At 48.7% G+C, this 18,114-nt stretch overlaps 1 protein-coding gene across 7 annotated transcripts in view; it reads right to left on the bottom strand.

Moving 5' to 3' along the window:
* Nucleotides 1–2,713: 2,713 nt before the first annotated feature.
* The window catches only part of LOC127030130 (zinc finger protein OZF-like), a 28,253-nt gene continuing 12,852 nt past the window's right edge, over nt 2,714–18,114 (bottom strand). The window contains exons 2-4 of one of the 7 annotated variants that reach the window (XM_050916149.1): nt 16,814–17,041; nt 15,220–16,709; nt 2,953–5,525 (exon numbers count right to left, since the gene is read on the bottom strand). In XM_050916149.1, the coding sequence (XP_050772106.1) occupies nt 5,415–5,525; nt 15,220–16,698 (1,590 nt within the window). In that variant the 5' untranslated portion in view covers nt 16,699–16,709; nt 16,814–17,041 and the 3' untranslated portion in view covers nt 2,953–5,414. Of the gene's footprint in view, nt 5,526–5,566; nt 12,798–15,015; nt 16,754–16,813; nt 17,042–18,114 lie in introns of those variants that run through there. The other 6 variants (XM_050916143.1, XM_050916144.1, XM_050916145.1 and 3 more) reach the window with 6 other exon arrangements.

The following is an 18,114-nucleotide window of genomic DNA, read 5'->3' on the forward strand; positions in this document are numbered from 1 at the left end:
TCAATATGGCGCTGAGCTGTGGCAGGGGTGGGGCTGAGGGGGTTTGGCGTATGGGAAGGGGCTCAGGGCCAGGGCACGGGGGGGTGGGGGGCTGAGGGTCTGGCTGGTGGTGCAGGCTCTGGAATGGGGCCTGGGATGAGGGGTTTGGGGGCCAGGCTGTGGCAGGGCGTGAGGACTCTCCCCAGGCCTCTCTCATCGCAGTAGCCAAGGGCAGGGGGAGAGGTGTCACTCCCCGTCTGCACAGTCCTTGGTAGCCAGGCAGCTTAGAGGGAACAGAGGTTACAGCAGAGTTCCACACATCCACTGTCATGGGTCTGTAGTGCTCTTGCATGGCACAAGTATCGTCTCCAAAGCCCTGCCCTACGAATGTGAAATGGGATGAGGCAGGCTCCCCACTAAGAGCTGGGCAGGACAAGGGGACAGTTCAACGAGAGGCATAGGCAGAGGAAAGGGGGGGGGGCCCAGGGCACTGCCACTGTCTGTGGAGCCCCGGGGCCGGGGGGCAGCTCCTCTTCTCTCCCCCACCCCTCTTGCCCAAAAGTCGCAGCCTGGGACATGGTCCTTTCCAGTGATCACACAGACCCTACAACCATCCCTGAGGGAGGCGCATCCATCCAGCCTGGGGTAGCAGCATGAGCAATGAGACAGCCAGAGCCGGAGGGGGCAGGGGATGGGCAGGCATCCAGAGCACTGCCAGACTGGGCACAACAGCAACCACACAAGTGAAGCACCATCCCAGAGTGACACTGCTTCAGTATCTTCCCAGCTGGACTGATGCTGCTTCCCAGCCTGCAGCTGCCACCCATGTGTGCCCCCACCTCACTCCCAAGGTATGGCTGTGCTGGGGGCGGGGGGGCGAGGGGGACAGGACAACACAAGCTCAGACAAGAGACCTCACTGACTGTAACTCTAAAGGAGGCAGAAGCAAGGATCCTGGAACTACTGAGAAGTTTCTCCGGTATTACTGTGACAAAGTAGGGATTTTCCATTGTTATGTAGTACATGCGCCTATGGCCTTGGCCACACTTGCAGGTGTGCAGCACTGGGAGTTACAGCTGTCTTCGTACAGCTGTGTAGGGAAAGCGCTGCAGTGTGGCCACATTTGCAGCATTTGCAGCGCTGTTGGGAGTGGTGCTTTATGGACATCTATCCCTCAGAGCACCTCATCCCATTTTGGTGCCGTGGGTTGTGGGAAGGGGGCGGGGAGTGCAGGACATTCTGGGTCCTGTCCCAACGCCCTGTGATGCATTGCTTCACATCCCAGTAATCCCTGTTTTTCCATCCATGTTTGGCGCCATCTTGACTCTTTCAACGGTTTCTGTGCGGCGCGATTTCTGTGGGAAATGGAGCCCGAACTGCTGAGGAGTATGCTGATGAGTGTCGCCAGCACATCACGTTTGGCAGTTGAACTATTCCTTATGATCAAAAGTGATGAGGAGTCCGGCGATGATAGTGAGTTGCTGACGCGTACGACAGGGAATTGCTGCTGGCATTCATGGAAATGCTCAGCACCGTGAAATGCCACTTTTGGGCTCGGGAAACAAGCACTGAGTGGTGGGATCACATCGTCATGGAAGTCTGGGATGACGAGCAGTGGCTGCAGAACTTTCGGATGAGAAAAGCCACTTTCATGGGACTGTGTGCCGAGCTCACCCCTACTCTGCAGCACAAGGACACGCGATTGAGAGCGGTGGAGAAGTGGGTGGCTATTGCAATCTGGAAGCTGGCAACTCCAGACAGCTACCGATTGGTCGGGAACCAGTTTGGCATGGGAAAGTCAACCATTGGGACTTATCTGATGGAAGTTTGCAGGGCCATTAATCACATCCTGCTAAGAACCGTGACGCTGGGGAACATGCAGGACATTGTGGATGGCTTTACACAAATGGGTTTCCCTAAATGTGGAGGTGCGATAGATGGGAATGCATATTCCTATTCTGGCACCACCCATCTAGCATCCAAGTACATTTATCGGAAGGGGTATTTCTCTATGGTTCTCCAGGTGCTTGTGGATCACCGTGGGCGTTTCATTGACATTAACACATGCTGGCCTGGAAAGGTGCATGATGCATGCATCTTTCAGAACACTGGCCTGTTCAGGAAGCTGCAGGCAGGGACTTTTTTCCCAGACTGGAAGATCACAGTAGGGGACATCGAAATGCCCATTGTGATCCTTGGAGACCCCGCTTACCCGTTAATGCCTTGGCTCATGAAACCGTATACAGGGAAGCTTGACAGGAGCAAGGACCGGTTGAACTAGAGGCTGAGCCGGTGCCGAATGACTGTGGAGTGTGCTTTTGGCTGTTTAAAAGGGCGCTGGCGATCTCTGTATGGAAAGCTAGACTTGGGGGAAAGCAGCATCCTTGTGATTATATCCGCGTGCTGTACCCTCCATAATATTTGTGAAGGGAAGGGTGAAACATTCAGTCAGGCATGGACCTCTAAGGTTCAACGCCTGGAGGCTGAATCTGCACAGTCAGAGAGCAGGGCTACTAGAGAGGCCCAGCACAGAGCTTCAAGGATTAGGGATGCCTTGAGGGAGGAATTTGAGGCTGAAAACCAACAGTAATGTTAGGTGCCTTGCACGGGACTGAAGTGCAGTGGTTACAATGTTAGTAGGAATCTGTTTTTCCTAAGCTGATTTGCAGTGCCTGTTTCTTTCCTAGGCTAAGGTATCTTTGTACTTTCTGCAATAATAAAGACTGTTTTCAAAGCCAAGAATTCATTTATTGAAAAAAAAATAACTTTCTTGACAGACACACAATATTTTGGGAACCTAAAAGGGCAGGGGGGTGGGGTGGGGAACTGTACAGTCACAGGTTTGAATATGTCATGTCTGGAGTGCTGTGCAATGACTGCTGCACTTCAGGATGAAAATACTGCATGGTGATGGGGGTTGAGTGCAGAGGGTAAGGGTCGTAGTTCTCAGGGCTTGTTGGTGAACGTACAGGTGTTGGAGGCAGCTGGTGGTGGTGGTAAGAACCTGGATGCTGGGGAAGGGGGTTTTGAGCTGACATTGGGGCACAAGGGAAAGAGCTTTGGCACAAGGGGGTGAGGGCTGCACGGTAGTGCTCTGCCTGAATGTCTACGAGCATCTGGATAGAGTCCGCTTGGCGCGCCAGGATGCTTATCAGCTGCTTTGTGCTTTTCTTCCTGACCGCTGCATTTCTCTGGCGGATCCTGCTTTCCTTTTCCCTCCAGTCCTGCAGTTTTTTAATCTCTCTGGCAGAGTGATCCATAACTGCTTGCAGAAGGTTGTCTTTGCTTTTTTGTGGCTTCTTCTTGGAGTCTTTCAGCTGTTGATAATACGGGCATCCGAGAAGTCAAGGTTGTTTGTAGAAAGGCAAAAAAAGGCAACAGTTAACAAAGGCAGCATTGTTTATATCTCAGACAGTTATTCCCACACAGTGAAGGAGTATACAGTCTTCACAATAGCATAATTTTCCCATGCCAAAGAAAGCGCACATAACCCACAGGAGCCCCGAAACGGTGAGTAAGGGGGACTGATTGATTGCTTCTTGGCTGTACTGGGGTTTCTGTGCTTTGGGGAAAGCAAACAGCTGCAGGGGGCACCTACACTGAACAGTCTCCCAACATTTTTCACAGGAGTTGAGCCTTCAAGGTATCTCGCTCCTGCGAGTCACCTGGGAAGAGCGGGAGGGTCTTCTACAGCAATGCGGATTCCGCTCTGGCCCCTATGCAGCTTGCCTGTGTGCAGCAATGGTTCCCCCACCCCTCGTGGCACAGTGGCTCAGACGTGTTAGCCTGACTGGGACAAGGACCACAGTGGTTCTCCCTACAAACGTGCGCAAGTGCATTGCCCACGCTCTGGCTGAAACTTTTGAAGAGATTACCGAGGCCGATTACCGCGACGTGATAGACCACATCAATGGGCTATTCCACATCTAGGCATGCATGCATGCAGCCCTAACCCTCCCTCCTCTCTCGAAACATTTCCGTCCTGAAAATACAAGCCGCTTACCGGGAACCCGCTCCTCTGCTTGTCCTTCACCAAGTACCGGCTGCTGCAACTGGCTACCTTCCTCCTGGCTTGAGAAGAGCTCCTGGCTGCATGCCTCCTGGGACTCCGGGGTGTCTCCCCCCATCCCAGTACCCTCACTCTCAGTTTCCTCCTCCCCCTCCACTCCCCCCCCCCCGCTCTGAAGTGTCCATCGTGGTCCTCGGATTGTCAGTGGGGTCACCCCCAAGTATCGCGTCCAGCTCTTTGTAAAAGCAGCAGGTCGTGGGGGCAGCGCCAGAGCGGCGGTTTCCCTCACGGGCTTTGCAATAGGCACTCTGCAGCTCCTTCACTTTAACCCTGCACTGCAGCGCGTCCCGGTCATGGCTCCTTTCCATCATATCCCTTGAGATCTGCCCAAAGGTATCGTAATTCCTACAGCTGGAGGGCAGCTGGGACTGCACAGCTTCCTCCCCCCAAACACTGATGAGATCCAGCAACTCTCCATTGCTCCATGCTGGGACTCATTTGGCACGTGGAGGCATGGTCACCTGGAAAGATTCTGATTGCACTCTACACCTGGCTGAGCAAACAGGAAAGGGATTTTTAAAATTCCCAGGGCATTTAAAGGGTGGATCACCTGAGGCCAGGGTAGTAGAGCTTGAACTGATGAGCAGAGTGGCTGAACAGGCATTCTGGGATACTTCCGAATACCTCTGGAGGCCAATAACAGCACTTTTGGTGGCCACACTGGCAGAGCAGCACTGCATCACCAGTGCTGCAGTCGTTATTCCCCCGGCAGAGGTAGAGTACAGCCAGCGCTGTATCCAGGGAGATACAGCACTGGATGTGCCTTGCAAATGTGGATGGTGTGTTAGTTGCAGCGCTGCAACTCTCCAGTGTAGCCAAGCCCTCAGGCCTGTGACCACACTCGCACTTCATACCTAAGTGGTGGGAATCAGGGTGTAACTTTGGCTGAGACCCTCTGGGGCATAGGCGGTGACTGCAAAGCAGCTCCAGGGCTGAAGCACCCATGCGGAAAAATTAGCAGGTGCTGTGCACGCAGCAGCACCCAAGCTCCCCCCACCTGCTCCCCTGAGCACACTGAGTCCCCGTGCCTCCCCCTCCCACCCACCATGAAACAGTTGTTTTGCTTGCGCTTAGGATGCTCTGGGAGGGAGGGGAGAAGAAGGGATGTGGCATGCTTGGGGAAGGAGGTGGGGCAGGAACTTGGGGAAAAGGGTGGATGGGGGCAGGGTGGAGCAGGGGCAGGAAGAGGCGGGGCAGGGATGGGGCCTTGGAGGAAGGGGTGGGGCAGGGGTCAAGCACCCACCAGCCAGAGGGTAAGTTGGCACCTATGGGGCAGGTGAGGCTACCTGCACACATACTGTGGCCAATGCCCTTCATAACCTAAGACCCAGGAGGGGGATGAGACCAGGTGACTCTGTCTGGGAAGCTAGACAAATACAGGGAGGAGGAGCAATGGATAGGGCAGGGCAGGAGCCAGGCATCTGAAGTGGGTCAGTCTCAGCTGGCTTGGAGGATGGGGAGGGCCAGAGCCCTGGCTCTAAGAAAAGAGAGTATAGGATAAAAAAATCATTATACAGAGAAGATACGGAGTTTTAAGGTCAGTTTCATAGTAAACATGGTGAGCTTCAGAGTTGCAAAACATTCTTTTCAGAATTCGTTCCATAGATTCTAGGCCAATGTCCAATATCAAGGTGCTCCAGACTGGAGCTGGAGACCTCAGCCACGGACTCAAACATCCCCTGACGAAGCTCAAGCAGATCTGAGATAGCAGGACGCCGACCCAAGAGTTCCTTTTACAGTCCTCTGGAAGCCTCTTGACAAGCAGGTGTTCCTTGGGTGCAGCATTGTGGCTTTGATGTAAAACCTCCTATTTCCCATGTATACACAGGTAACTAGTTGCCGTCATCAGCATAAGCTAATTATCCATTAAGCAGTTCACAGACAGTTTACTACAAACTTCAAAGAGAATTACAGACAGTAATATTGTTACATCAAAATGTTAAAATTCCCTTTTGATCTCTGAATCAATAGACCACAGAGACAGACAGGAACCATCTGGTTCCACCGTTAACTTCTAACCCAGGGGTGGCCAACCTGGGCCTGCGAAGGAGCCAGAATGTGCCAATGCACATTGCCAAAGAGCCACAGAATTATGTCAGCAGCCCCCATCAGCTCCCCCGCCCCACCTGCCAGCTGCCCGCCCATCAGTGCCTCCCCTCCCTCCCTCCGCCTCACGCAGCATGCAGGAGGCTCCGGGGGCAAGGAGAAGAGTGGGAGTGCAGCAGATGCAGGGAAGGGGGCAGGAAAGGCAGGGGTCTGGGGGAAGGGGGGAAGTGGGGGCAAGGCCTGGGGCACAAGCAGGGGTTGAACAGTGAGCATTGGGAAGTTGGCACCTGTAGCTCCAGCCCCAGAGTCGGTGTCTATACAAGGAGCCGCATATTAACCTCTGAAGAGCCGCACGCAGCTCCGAAGCCACAGGTTGGCCACCTCGTTCTAACAAGATATAGGTAAACATACACAAATACAACCACTATCTTCTTCTAATTTTCTAACAATACAAGTCTACATTTCACAGCTCTAGTTTATCTAGCACGGAATGGCCCCAATTACCATTTACGCACTTTTAAATACAGTGAGTCTCTAAAGGCTGGATTTGGGTCATGTAACCTGCTAATTGATTAACCCTTTCTGACTCAGTAACACGAGTGCCCCACAGATTCTACAGGTTCACTAACTCATGTATGCCCCTTACAATGGACCAGGTCTTTCTGCTGTCCTCTTGGCCAGACTAACGCTTAAGGCGAGACACCTCAACATTTATAGACAGAGACACAATCTGGGGTAGAAAACATATGTACCACCTTCCGTGGTTCATGACATGTTTGTTACCTCCCTTGTTCCTGATATCTTGGCCAAAACATCCCTCTCCACTGTTCTGTCAAACCATCCTCTCTTGTACTAGACTGGGTTGTATCTGTACTAGCTGGAATATATCTATGTAAATCTCTAATGCTGAGTGCACTAGCAACAACTCTGTCAAGTTCATGGACCTAGCAGTGAACTTGTGAGCATCTGTTTTAATACCTGGCCTGACTTTGGTTCACTGCCTCTTGTTCAGGCCTTAGATCTTACCCCAGTGCTCCAGGCTTGCTACTATATTTGCTCTTAGAAATATGCACAGTGATGCCCAATGAAGACCATCTCACAGTGTTATCAAAAGTAAGTGATGAAGAGCTAAGAGTAATAAAAATAACATTTAAAAAAGTAGATAATTTAAAGGCAAAAAACTAAATTTCTAGTGAATTCCAATCAGAACAGAAGCTAAGATAAATTTGTGAACGGCTGTAGTGCAGGCCTATAAAGTGATATGGGATTCTTTGAACACTAAAAACATGTCTGACGATTATATTTCAGTGGGGGGCATATGTACACTATTTCACAGAATCAAGTCTCCTTTAGCAGCTCAATCCATCATACCAGAGAAGGAAGAGCTGCGGTGTCTAGATGCACTGAGCCATTACGAAAACAGTCCTAGGAAGTAAGTGTTCAGCTGCATGGCCCTGAAGGGTGGCAGGGGACCCCCTCTGCCCCAAACACCATAATTTTGCAACCACTGCAGATGGCCCAGCCCATCTAGGGTAACTTTTATCTCTCTGCCCCACCCTACTCCAGGGTTTTTCATCGCTGCCCATGTCTGGCAACATCTGTATTCCATTCCTAATCTTGGTGCTGCCCCATCCTGATCTTGCCCCTCAGCCCCTCACTTCCCCCTGCCTCCAGCTGTTTGCCCCTGCTGTGCAGTTTCGCCCTGCACAGACTCTGCCCATCCCATCTCTCTGATTCAACCCCTCTGAACCCCATGACCTGCAGGTACCAGATTGTCACCACAGAATCCGGGCGGCAGCTGTAACTGATGTTACTCAGCATCCACAGTTCGCCCGAGCCTCCTCACGAACAACCAAGCAGCAAATTCAGTCAGGTCTCAGCTTGTAGCATTACACAGGCACCTCACAGAGCATTCAGCAAAGGCTCGGAAATGTTGCACTGAGCAATGCTTCCCGACCGCAGTACTCTGAGCAGCCTCCTCTGTGGGAACCATAGTGTGAGCAGTGGCACAGGAGCCAGCCAACAGAGCTGAAAACAGGGGAGTTTGTGTGGCAGTTTGGATGTGGAGTTTGCCGGGGGGGGGGGGCGGAGAGGGGAGGGATGTTCTGGGTTTGTTTAGGGGGAAGGGGTTGTTTTTTTGTTTTCTTTCCTTGACAGGAGCACAGGAGGCAAGCTGCAGAGGCAGCAATGGTAGTGACCCAATGAATGGAAGAGACGATGATGACTAGATGTGGAAGCTGCGGGATGTCCATCATCCCAGAGCAGGTACCTGAGAAGAGCTTTGTTTGTAGGAAATGCCATCTGATAGAGCTGATGGAAGAGAAGATCCAAGTTTGGAGATGCAGACAGAAACTACAGTGGAGTTTCAAAGGGGATTTGAGCAGATGATGGAGGGACAGTGAGAGGAGGCTGAAGGGAAAACTCAACACTCGCAGATGCAAGTTGGATTGGAGAACTGTGAGGGGAGACTGCTGGGTGAGGAAAGTGGCCAGTGGACATTTACTAGAAGAGGGGAAGAATCAATAGATATACCCGGAGTTCGGAGCCCCAGAAGACTTGAGGACAGAAAGAACAGGAGAAAGGCCAGAGAACCACAAGGAAGAGGCAGGTCTACATGACTCGGGACTCCCCACTAAGAAGAACAGAGAGGCCTGCGATCAGAGCGGATTTGGAGAATAGAATGGTTTGGCATCTGTTGGGAGCTAAAGTCTGGGATATGGATCTGAGACTGAAGAGGATCCTCGTGGGAATAGGAAATAACCCAGATTGTCCTTCAGGTGGGAACACACAATACTGCTGGACTTTCACTGGAATGCACTCAGGGAGAGAACGCCAGGCAGGGGGAGACACTCAAAGAAATGGAGGTTCAGGAGATCTTCAGTGGGATTCTACCTGGCACTAGAGGAGGAAAGTGAAGGAGAGACAAGATTATCATCATCAGTAAATGGTTCATGCACTGGTGCAATAAGCAGGGCTTTGGGATGTTCAACCACTGGGAGACATTCATGGGATGGACTCCACCTGAGTAGGGAGGCAAATACACTTCTGGGGTGGAGGTTGGCACAACTGGTCAAGAGAGTTTTAAACTAGAAATTAAGGGTACAGGGTTGGGAGCTGCTCATGAAATCTCCAAGCTTCATCCCATTAAGCAGGAGGGAAATCAAATAATATAGGATACAGTAATGGAAAAAGGAACAACAGAGGGGAGAAGTTAGACTTCTGCAGAGTCTCTGGCTGCTGCTGTATTACAAATAATCATGGTATTAACTGAGACACAATTATTTTGTAGCCAGACAAGAATGAATTTGGGGAAAGTTGTGGTAAGAGGAACAGGCTGAGTATCAAAGAGAGACTCCCAAACCTCACAATCTAAAGTCCTAGTCCTGCAAAAACCTTATTTACATGTTTAATTTTACAACTGCCAATAGCCCCATTGATTTAAATGGGTCTCAGCTGGTATTAGGCAGGTGGTAAGACTGATTCAGTCTTGGGCTGAAATTCAGCTCAGAAAGCAGAATCACTTTACCCATGTTTTCTACATAAATTTGGGAGTATACTGCCAGTAGTTGAGCCTATGACAGGGCAGTGATGAGGTTGCTTGGGTAACCTCACTGTGCACTTCCGTACCAGACCATGCTTGCACTGCTTTTAGGAGTAACATCCACTCTGAATCTGCTGGATATTTAATGCAAACAAAGGACACTGGGAGTGGGAGAAATTAAATTCTACTTTATTATTCCAAAGGACAAAGACAGACTCCTTTCCCCACCCCCAGCCCAGCTCAGCATGGGACTTTGCATCCCCAGCCCAGTACACTGTTGTTGGGAATTGGTCCTGCTTCGAGCAGGGAGTGGGACTAGAGGACCTCCTGAGGTCACATCCAACCCTGATATTCTATGATTCTATGCACCCAAATCCCCTGTACACTAGCAACAGAGCAACATTTACAAACAGGTAGAAAAGAGCAGAGAGATGCCTAGGAGAGGTGCTGGGGCCGTCACAAAGCAAACGCAGTGAGGGCAGGAATCCAAGGAGCGGAGATTAGAGGGACGCAGTGTGGGGTGAGTGGGGCAGACAGTCTCTGTTGTCCCCACACAAGACACTGGTAGATGGGAAGGGGGTGATGACTGGGCTGTCAGGCTCCTCATTTCCCTTTGCCCTTGATGTTGGTCAGCCTGGCTTCAAGGCTGCCCAAGGCCTGTTGGCTTCCCCAGCTTCCTTCTTGTCTCTGCCCAGGCTCGTCCTAGCAGCAATCAGGAGACACTGTCCTCTGCCCTTATCATTCCTCTTGGGGCATCATTTGTAGTCCTTTAGATTTCAGAGATGGCTTCACCCACCACTCCCAGGGCAATTCCTGTCTCTCTCTGGCACTGGTACTGCAAATTCACTGTTCTCAGCCTCAGCTGTCTGGCTCCCAACAGACAAGTCTGTACTTCCCCAGGTCTAGTTCTCTGCCCTCTCTCACGCCTGTCCGCATTTCACATCTCTGCAGGGATCAGGCAAAAAAAAAATTCAAATTACGATCAGACACAGGAAGCCAGCTAAGCAATCTGTGGGGCCACTGGATGATTGAGGTGCTAAAGGAGCACTCAAAGATGATAAGGTCATTGCAGAGAAACTACATGAATTCTTTGCATCAGTCTTCACAGCTGAGAATGTGAGGGAGATTTCCAAACCTGAGCTATTCTTTTTAGGACACAAATCCAAGGAACTGTCCCAGACTGAGGTGTCATTAGAGGATGTTTTGGAACAAATTGATAAACTAAACAGTAGTAAGTCCCCAGGACCAGATGGTATTCACCCAAGATAGGAAACAAAGTGTAGGAATAAATGGTCAGTTTTCAGAATGGAGAGGTAAATAGTGGTGTCCCCCAGGGCTTTGTTCTGGGACCTGTCCTACTGAACATATTCATAAATGTAAATGGAGAAGGGGGTAAACAGTGAGGTGGCAACATTTGCAAATGATACAAAATTACTCAAGATAGTTAAGACCCAGGCAAACTGCGAAGAGCTACAAAAGGATTTCTCAAAACTGGGAACTGGGCAACAAAATGGCAGATGAAATTCAGTGTTGATAAATGCAAATTGGAAAACATAATTACAACTATACATCTAAGATGATGGGCTCTAAATTAGCTGATCCCCCTCAAGAAAGAGATCTTGAAATCACTGTGGACAGATCTCTGAAAACATCCACTCAACGTGCAGTGATAGTCAAAAAAGCAAACAGAACACTGGGAATCATTAAGAAAGGGATAGAAAATAGGGCAGAAAATATCATATTGCATCTATATAAATCCATGGTATGCCCACATCTTGAATACTGCATGCACATGTGGCAACCTCATCTCAAAAAAGATCTATTGGAATTGGAAAAGTTCAGAAAAGAGCAACAAAAATGATTAGGGGTATGGAAGAGCTTCCGTATGAGAAGAGATTAATAAAACTGAGACTTTTCAGCTTGGAAAAGAGACAACTAAGTGGGGATATGATCGAGGTCTATAAAATCATGACTGGTGTGGGGAAACTAAATAAGGAAGTGTTATTTACTCCTTCTCACAAACACAAGAACCAGGGGTCACCAAATGAAATTAATAGGCAGCAGGTTTAAAACAAACAAAAGGAAATATTTCTTCACACAATGCACAGTCAACCTGTGGTACCCTTTTCCAGAGGATGTTTTCAACCTTGCCTATAACAAGGTTCAGAAAACAACTAGATAAATTCATGGAGGATAGGTCCATTAATGGCTATCAGCCAGGATGGGCAGGGATGGTGTCCCTAACCTCTGTTTGCCAGAAGCTGAGAATGGGTGATGGGATGGATCACTTGATGATTCCCTGTTCTATTCATTCCCTCTGGGGCACCTGGCATTGGCCACTGTCGGAAGACAGGATACTGGGCTAGATGGACCTTTGGTCTGATCCCATATGGCTGATGTTCTTATATTTATCTCTAGCTCTCAGGAGTCTGGTTCAGGATCAAAGAAATCAAAATGTGATTTCCAAGTATGGAGAGCAAAGAACATTGTGGCAAGCACCATGCTGGTAGCTGGAAGGTGGAATGGGGAAAGGATAAACTCTCCAAGGCTCGGACAGAGGGTGTTGTTTCAGGGTGGTGGAAGAATAACAGTGAAGGGGGAAGGAGGGAATCCCTCCTACTCACCCCATCGTCTTCATGTAATACAGACACCAAAACACATTTTACTGTCTCTGCTACAGCACTTTTAGAATCTATTTAATTCTGGTCTCTAAGGGAGTCAGTGTACAAAAAAATAAATTTTGTTGGTATAGCCTGGCACAATGTGAGACTATCTGGGAATACGACAATCTCTCCCCAAAGGGGGAACCCAGTGACTAACAATCACTCTGCTAATGGGGGATCAGAATATATAAACTGGTTGGGGTCAGTGTAGACTAGAAATGGGGGTGAGTGAGTCCAGGGGAGATTTGCCAGCTAATACCAACCATTTTTCTCAGGGCTTTGGAGCTGTGCTCCGGCTCCACTTCAGCTCCAGGCAGACACCTGCAGCTCCACTGCTCCAGAGCTGCTCCGTGCTACAGCTCCGGCCTCCACTCCAAAGCCCTGATTTTTCTAACCGGAGACAGACCCTTGGCAGCAGAGGTGGGATCAATAGATGTTTAGGCCTCCCATTAAAGACCCTGTGGAAATCAGTCCCTCAGGAGAGCACTCAGCCATACAGCTGAAAGCACGCAGAGAGGGAGAAAACACTGTAAATTTCACTTGCTCCAATTAGCATAACAAAAGTTGTGATGGTTTCGTAATATTTAGACACACATAAAGATATAATTAGTTGTAGATTTAAGGCTTTTTTCAAGTATTACACAGGGATAGTTTAAGGTGATGTGAGCCAGAAATGACGGCTGCAATAATTTTACATCAGAAAATCAAATTGGAGAACTTAGGGAGAGTTGACCAATAGTGTATAGGCAACTAGGGTGAAGTAAAGTTCAGCAGAGTGAGATTAAATTCACTCCCAGAGGTCAGTCAGGTGAGAAGGAGGTTCCTGCCTGGGTCCGGCTCAAATGACAGGTAAAGCTGATTGGCTGAACAGGTATCACCCCACCAGGAGGGCGCTATGGTAATAACTGGTATTAAGAGAGCAACCAATCAGAAAAGGGTCAAAAATCGTATATAAGGCAGAGAGCTGACAGGCATCAGTGCGAGTGTGTAGTGAGTAGAGGAGATAAGAGAAGATCGAGAGAGCGGAACGGATAGAAGTGAGGAAGAATCCTAGAGCTGAAATCACCGAGATGAGTCAGAAGGAAAGTATGGAACTGATTAAGTAAGGAATAATTCTCTTGATTATAAGGAAATAATGGGTAATAAAGCAGGATGCCTGCATCTGAATGGATTTTACTCCACCCAGTCTATGACGGATAACTATTCATAGTATGTTATTATTTAATAATGTTATGTAATGTATGTGTGTGTAAGGGATCTGTATGTTACAATGTAATAGGCTTGGTAAAATATAGCAACATTTTATAAAGGCTTTATACATATGTATAAGGGTCTATTGTATTGTGCAACATTGTATCTGCTAAATGGGTCATGTTGTATATTGTATCCCTCTAATGTAGCTTGTGTTGCATTGTATTTTCCCTTAATTAGTGCAATAAATTGGTTTATTTGTTTAAATAAATGTTGTTTTCAAAGAATTACTGCTGGAGTGTCAATCCTTGGGGAGGGCTGTAGCCATATCTTCGCTGGAGTTCAGAGAACTAGTCTGTTCAGAGGAATCCTCCAAGGGTTAGAGACTAACTCCCGGATAAAAGGTAGGCAATTCCTCTAGGGTGGGCCGCCTCCTGTTACCCATTGAGACACACCAAATTGGCAATGCTTTGCAGGTATGGAGAGGCCATTATTGGGGTGCCCTGGGTTCAAATTTTGGGGTAACAAGATCCCTAGGCCTTTAGGCCTCCCACAAAGGCCTTTGCTATTGGGTGGATCTGAATATAGAAGATGGTTGGGGTTAGTCTAGACTAGGAAAAACAGGGGAGGGTCAAAGGAGATTTGCTAGCTAATCTCAACCACTTTTCCCACCAGAGACAACCTTGAAGGCTGATGCTCCAGAGTAGAGGTGGGATCCCAAGACCTTTAAGCCTCCTACAAAAGACCCTGTAGGAATCAGTCCCTCTCAGTGGTGCTTTCTGAATGCAGAGGAGGCAGGGAAAAGAGGCGAGTGATAGAGGCAGCCCCTCTCTTCCCTGTACTGTCCTCTATGACCCCTAATGATTTCCCCAGGACCCTCTGCTTCCCACATTCACCAATCCTCCAATTTCCTCCCCAAAACCCAGCCCTCCTGGTCCCCTCACATTTGATTCCCTGGAACCCAGCACCTCAGGGGATTTGGGGATGGGAAGAATTGCCATCCCCAGGGAATGTCTTCCTGCAGGGACCAGGCTGTAGGTAATTGGGGGAGCCCAGTCCAGAGATTGCTGGAAAATGGGGGTGTAGGGGCAGGTGTCCAGAGTGAATGTGAGGCTTGGCCCAAGTATCCCTCACCTAGTCTCCATGGAAGGGGCATAACATCTGGGAAGGAGGTGTGGGGGAGGGGATACTTCATCCAGGCAGACGGAGGTTCTGGAGGAGTTTCTCTCTCCCTCCTCCCAGCAGGTTGGCAGGAAGGCCCAGCAGTTCAGCAGCCAGGGCTGCGGCAGGGAAGAGGGGTTGACTAGGACATCTCCTCCTCTGCCTGGGCTTTGCTGATACCAGGCAAAGCCAGAGGGTTCCTGACCAGCTCAGGGTCAGCTGCTGCTGGAACCTGCCCCCAGACATGGGTGGCTGGATATCTGGGAGCCAAGTGCCCCTGCTGGGTGTGCGAATTAGGAAATAGAATTTTACTGCGGCCAGCTCTAGTCAGGGCACTGAGAGAAGTCCCTGATATGAGCACCAAATGAAGCTTCTGCCACTTTCAAGGCCTTTATTCTGTAAGTTATCATATGTGGAATAATGCGTGAGCTCAGACTGACTTTTTTCCTGCAGTTATTGAAGCTTTTCCTATCATCCAAGCACTTATAGGGTTTCTCTCATGTGAACTGTCTGATATGAAGCAAGGTTTGTCCTTCGAATGAAACTTATCCCACAGCTGAGGCACTTACATGATTTCTCTCCTGATGCTTTGAGCTCTCTCTGAAACTTTTCCCACTCTCTCCTGTGTGTACTCTCCAATGTGTATGAAGATTTGAGCTCCGATTGAAACTTTTCTCACAGATCAAACATTTATAAGGTTTCTCTCCTGTGTGGATTCTCCCATGGTTACTAAGGTCTGAGCGGCGACTGAAGCTTTTCCCACACTCCAAGCATTTATATGGTCTCTCTCCTGTGTGGATTCTCCCATGGTTACTAAGGCCTGAGCGGTGACTGAAGCTTTTCCCACAGTCCAAGCATTTATATGGTCTCTCTCCGGTATGGATTCTCTCATGGCTAATAAGGCCTGAGCTCTGACTGAAGCTTTTCCCACACTTCAAGCATTTATAAGGTTTCTCTCCCGTGTGGGTTCTCTGGTGTATATGGAGAACTGATGGTGCACTGAAGCTTTTCCCACACTCAAGACATTTATATGGTCCCTCTCCTATGTGCACTCTCTGATGGGCAGTAAGATTTGAGCTCCCATAAAAGCTTTTCCCACAGTCCAAGCATGTATAGGGTCTCTCTCCTGTGTGGATTCTGCTATGGTTAATAAGGCCTGAGCTCTGACTGAAGCTTTTCCCACACTCCAAGCATTTATATGGTCTCTCTCCTGTGTGGATTCTCCCATGGTTACCAAGGTCTGAGCGGCGACTGAAGCTTTTCCCACAGTCCAAGCATTTATACGGTCTCTTCCCTGTATGGATTCTCTCATGGCTAATAAGGCCTGAGCGGCGACTGAAGCTTTTCCCACACTCCAAGCATTTATAAGGTTTCTCTCCCGTGTGGGTTCTCTGGTGTATAAGGAGAACTGATGGTGCACTGAAGCTTTTCCCACACTCAAGACATTTATATGGTCCCTCTCCTGTGTGCACTCTTTGATGGGTAGTAAGATTTGAGCTCCGATAGAAGCTTTTCCCACAGTCCAAACATTCATAAGGTTTCTCTCCTGTATGGGTTCTCTGATGTACAATAAGGGTTGAGAGTACACTGAAACTTTTCCCACACTCAAGACATTTATAGGGTCTCTCTCCTATGTGCACTCTCTGATGGGTAGTAAGATTTGAACTCTGGTTGAAGCTTTTCCCACAGTCCAAGCATTTATAGGGTCTCTCTCCAGAGTGGATTCTACCATGTTTAATAAGATCTGAGCGCCGACTGAAGGTCTTCCCACATTCCAAGCATTTATATGGTTTCTTTTCCTTGGGATTTGTCTGCTGAGCTGTGGTTTCCTGGGGATCCTTGCCTCCTCCCCCACATTCAATTACTTCATTCACTTTATTCCTTTGGCTGTTTCCCAACTTCCTCTCTGACCTGTGCCGATGACTCCAGGATTCTCTCTCTTCCCAGCACTGGGAAAAATTCCCTTCGGCTCTTCTCAAAAACCTTCCCTGCAGTTCCACTTGCCCAGGACCTTCCTGCTGTGGATTCCCATCCTCGTTCTCACTCATTGTCTCATCATCTGCTGGGGAAGAGAGAAAGTCCAGGCAGGAGTCATTGCCTGGGCTGGTAGAAAGGAAAGAAAGGGGAATAGCAAAGAGGGAAAACACAATGCAAGGTGTGCACCTGCCTCTCATGGGCGCATCTGCAGTTTTTATTCTCTGGTGACCCCATTCAGTGGTTTTCAGGTGGTTTCTTCAACAGATCAGCCCTCCGGCTGAGCCACCACCTTGTCTGTGCGTGAACCAGAACAGGCCTCTTCCAGGGCACACAGTCCATCAGGGCCTAGCCCAGTACCCTTCTCGTGCTGTTTCTCTAGCCCTGCCTGGGCTCAGTCTTAAAGTAGTCTCAGCCCTGGTAGGGGGGTAAACAGTGAGGTGGCAAAGTTTGCAGATGATACTAAACTACTCAAGATAGTTAAAACCAAAGCAGATTGTGAAGAACTTCAAAAAGATCTCACAAAACTAAGTGATTGGGCAACAAAATGGCAAATGAAATTTAATGTGGATAAATGTAAAGTAATGCACATTGGAAAAAATAACCCCAACAATACATACAATATGATGGGGGCTAATTTAGCTACAACGAGTCAGGAAAAAGATCTTGGCGTCATCGTGGATAGTTCTCTGAAGATGTCCACGCAGTGCGCAGAGGTGATCAAAAAAGCAAACAGGATGTTAGGAATCATTAAAAAGGGGATAGAGAATAAGACTGAGAATTTATTATTGCCCTTATATAAATCCATGGTACGCCCACATCTCAAATACTGTGTACAGATGTGGTCTCCTCACCTCAAAAAAGATATTCCAGCACTAGAAAAGGTTCAGAAAAGGACAACTAAAATGATTAGGGGTTTGGAGAGGGTCCCATATGAGGAAAGATTAAAGAGGCTAGGTCTCTTCAGCTTGGAAAAGAGGAGACTATGGGGGGATATGATAGAGGCATATAAAATCATGAGTGATGTAGAAAAAGTGGATAAGGAAAAGTTATTTACTTATTCCCATAATACAAGAACTAGGGGTCACCAAATGAAATTAATAGGTAGCAGGTTTAAAACAAATAAAAAGAAGTTCTTCTTCACACAGCGCACAGTCAACTTGTGGAACTCCTTACCTGAGGAGATTGTGAAGGCTGGGACTATAACAATGTTTAAAAGGGAACTCGATAAATTCATGGTGGCTAAGTCCATAAATGGCTATTAGCCAGGAAGGGTAAAGAATGGTGTCCCTAGCCTCTGATCACCAGAGGATGGAGATGGATGTCAGGAGAGAGATCACTTGATCATTGCCTGTTAGCTTCACTCCCTCTGGGGCACCTGGCATTGGCCACTATCGGTAGACAGATACTGGGCTAGATGGACCTTTGGTCTGACCCGGTACGGCCGTTCTTATGTTCTTATCCCCAGGGCTTCCCCCTTGGAGACACTA

The sequence above is a fragment of the Gopherus flavomarginatus genome, chromosome 10 (genome assembly GCF_025201925.1).
Source record: "Gopherus flavomarginatus isolate rGopFla2 chromosome 10, rGopFla2.mat.asm, whole genome shotgun sequence".
NCBI classification, from domain to species: domain Eukaryota; kingdom Metazoa; phylum Chordata; order Testudines; family Testudinidae; genus Gopherus; species Gopherus flavomarginatus.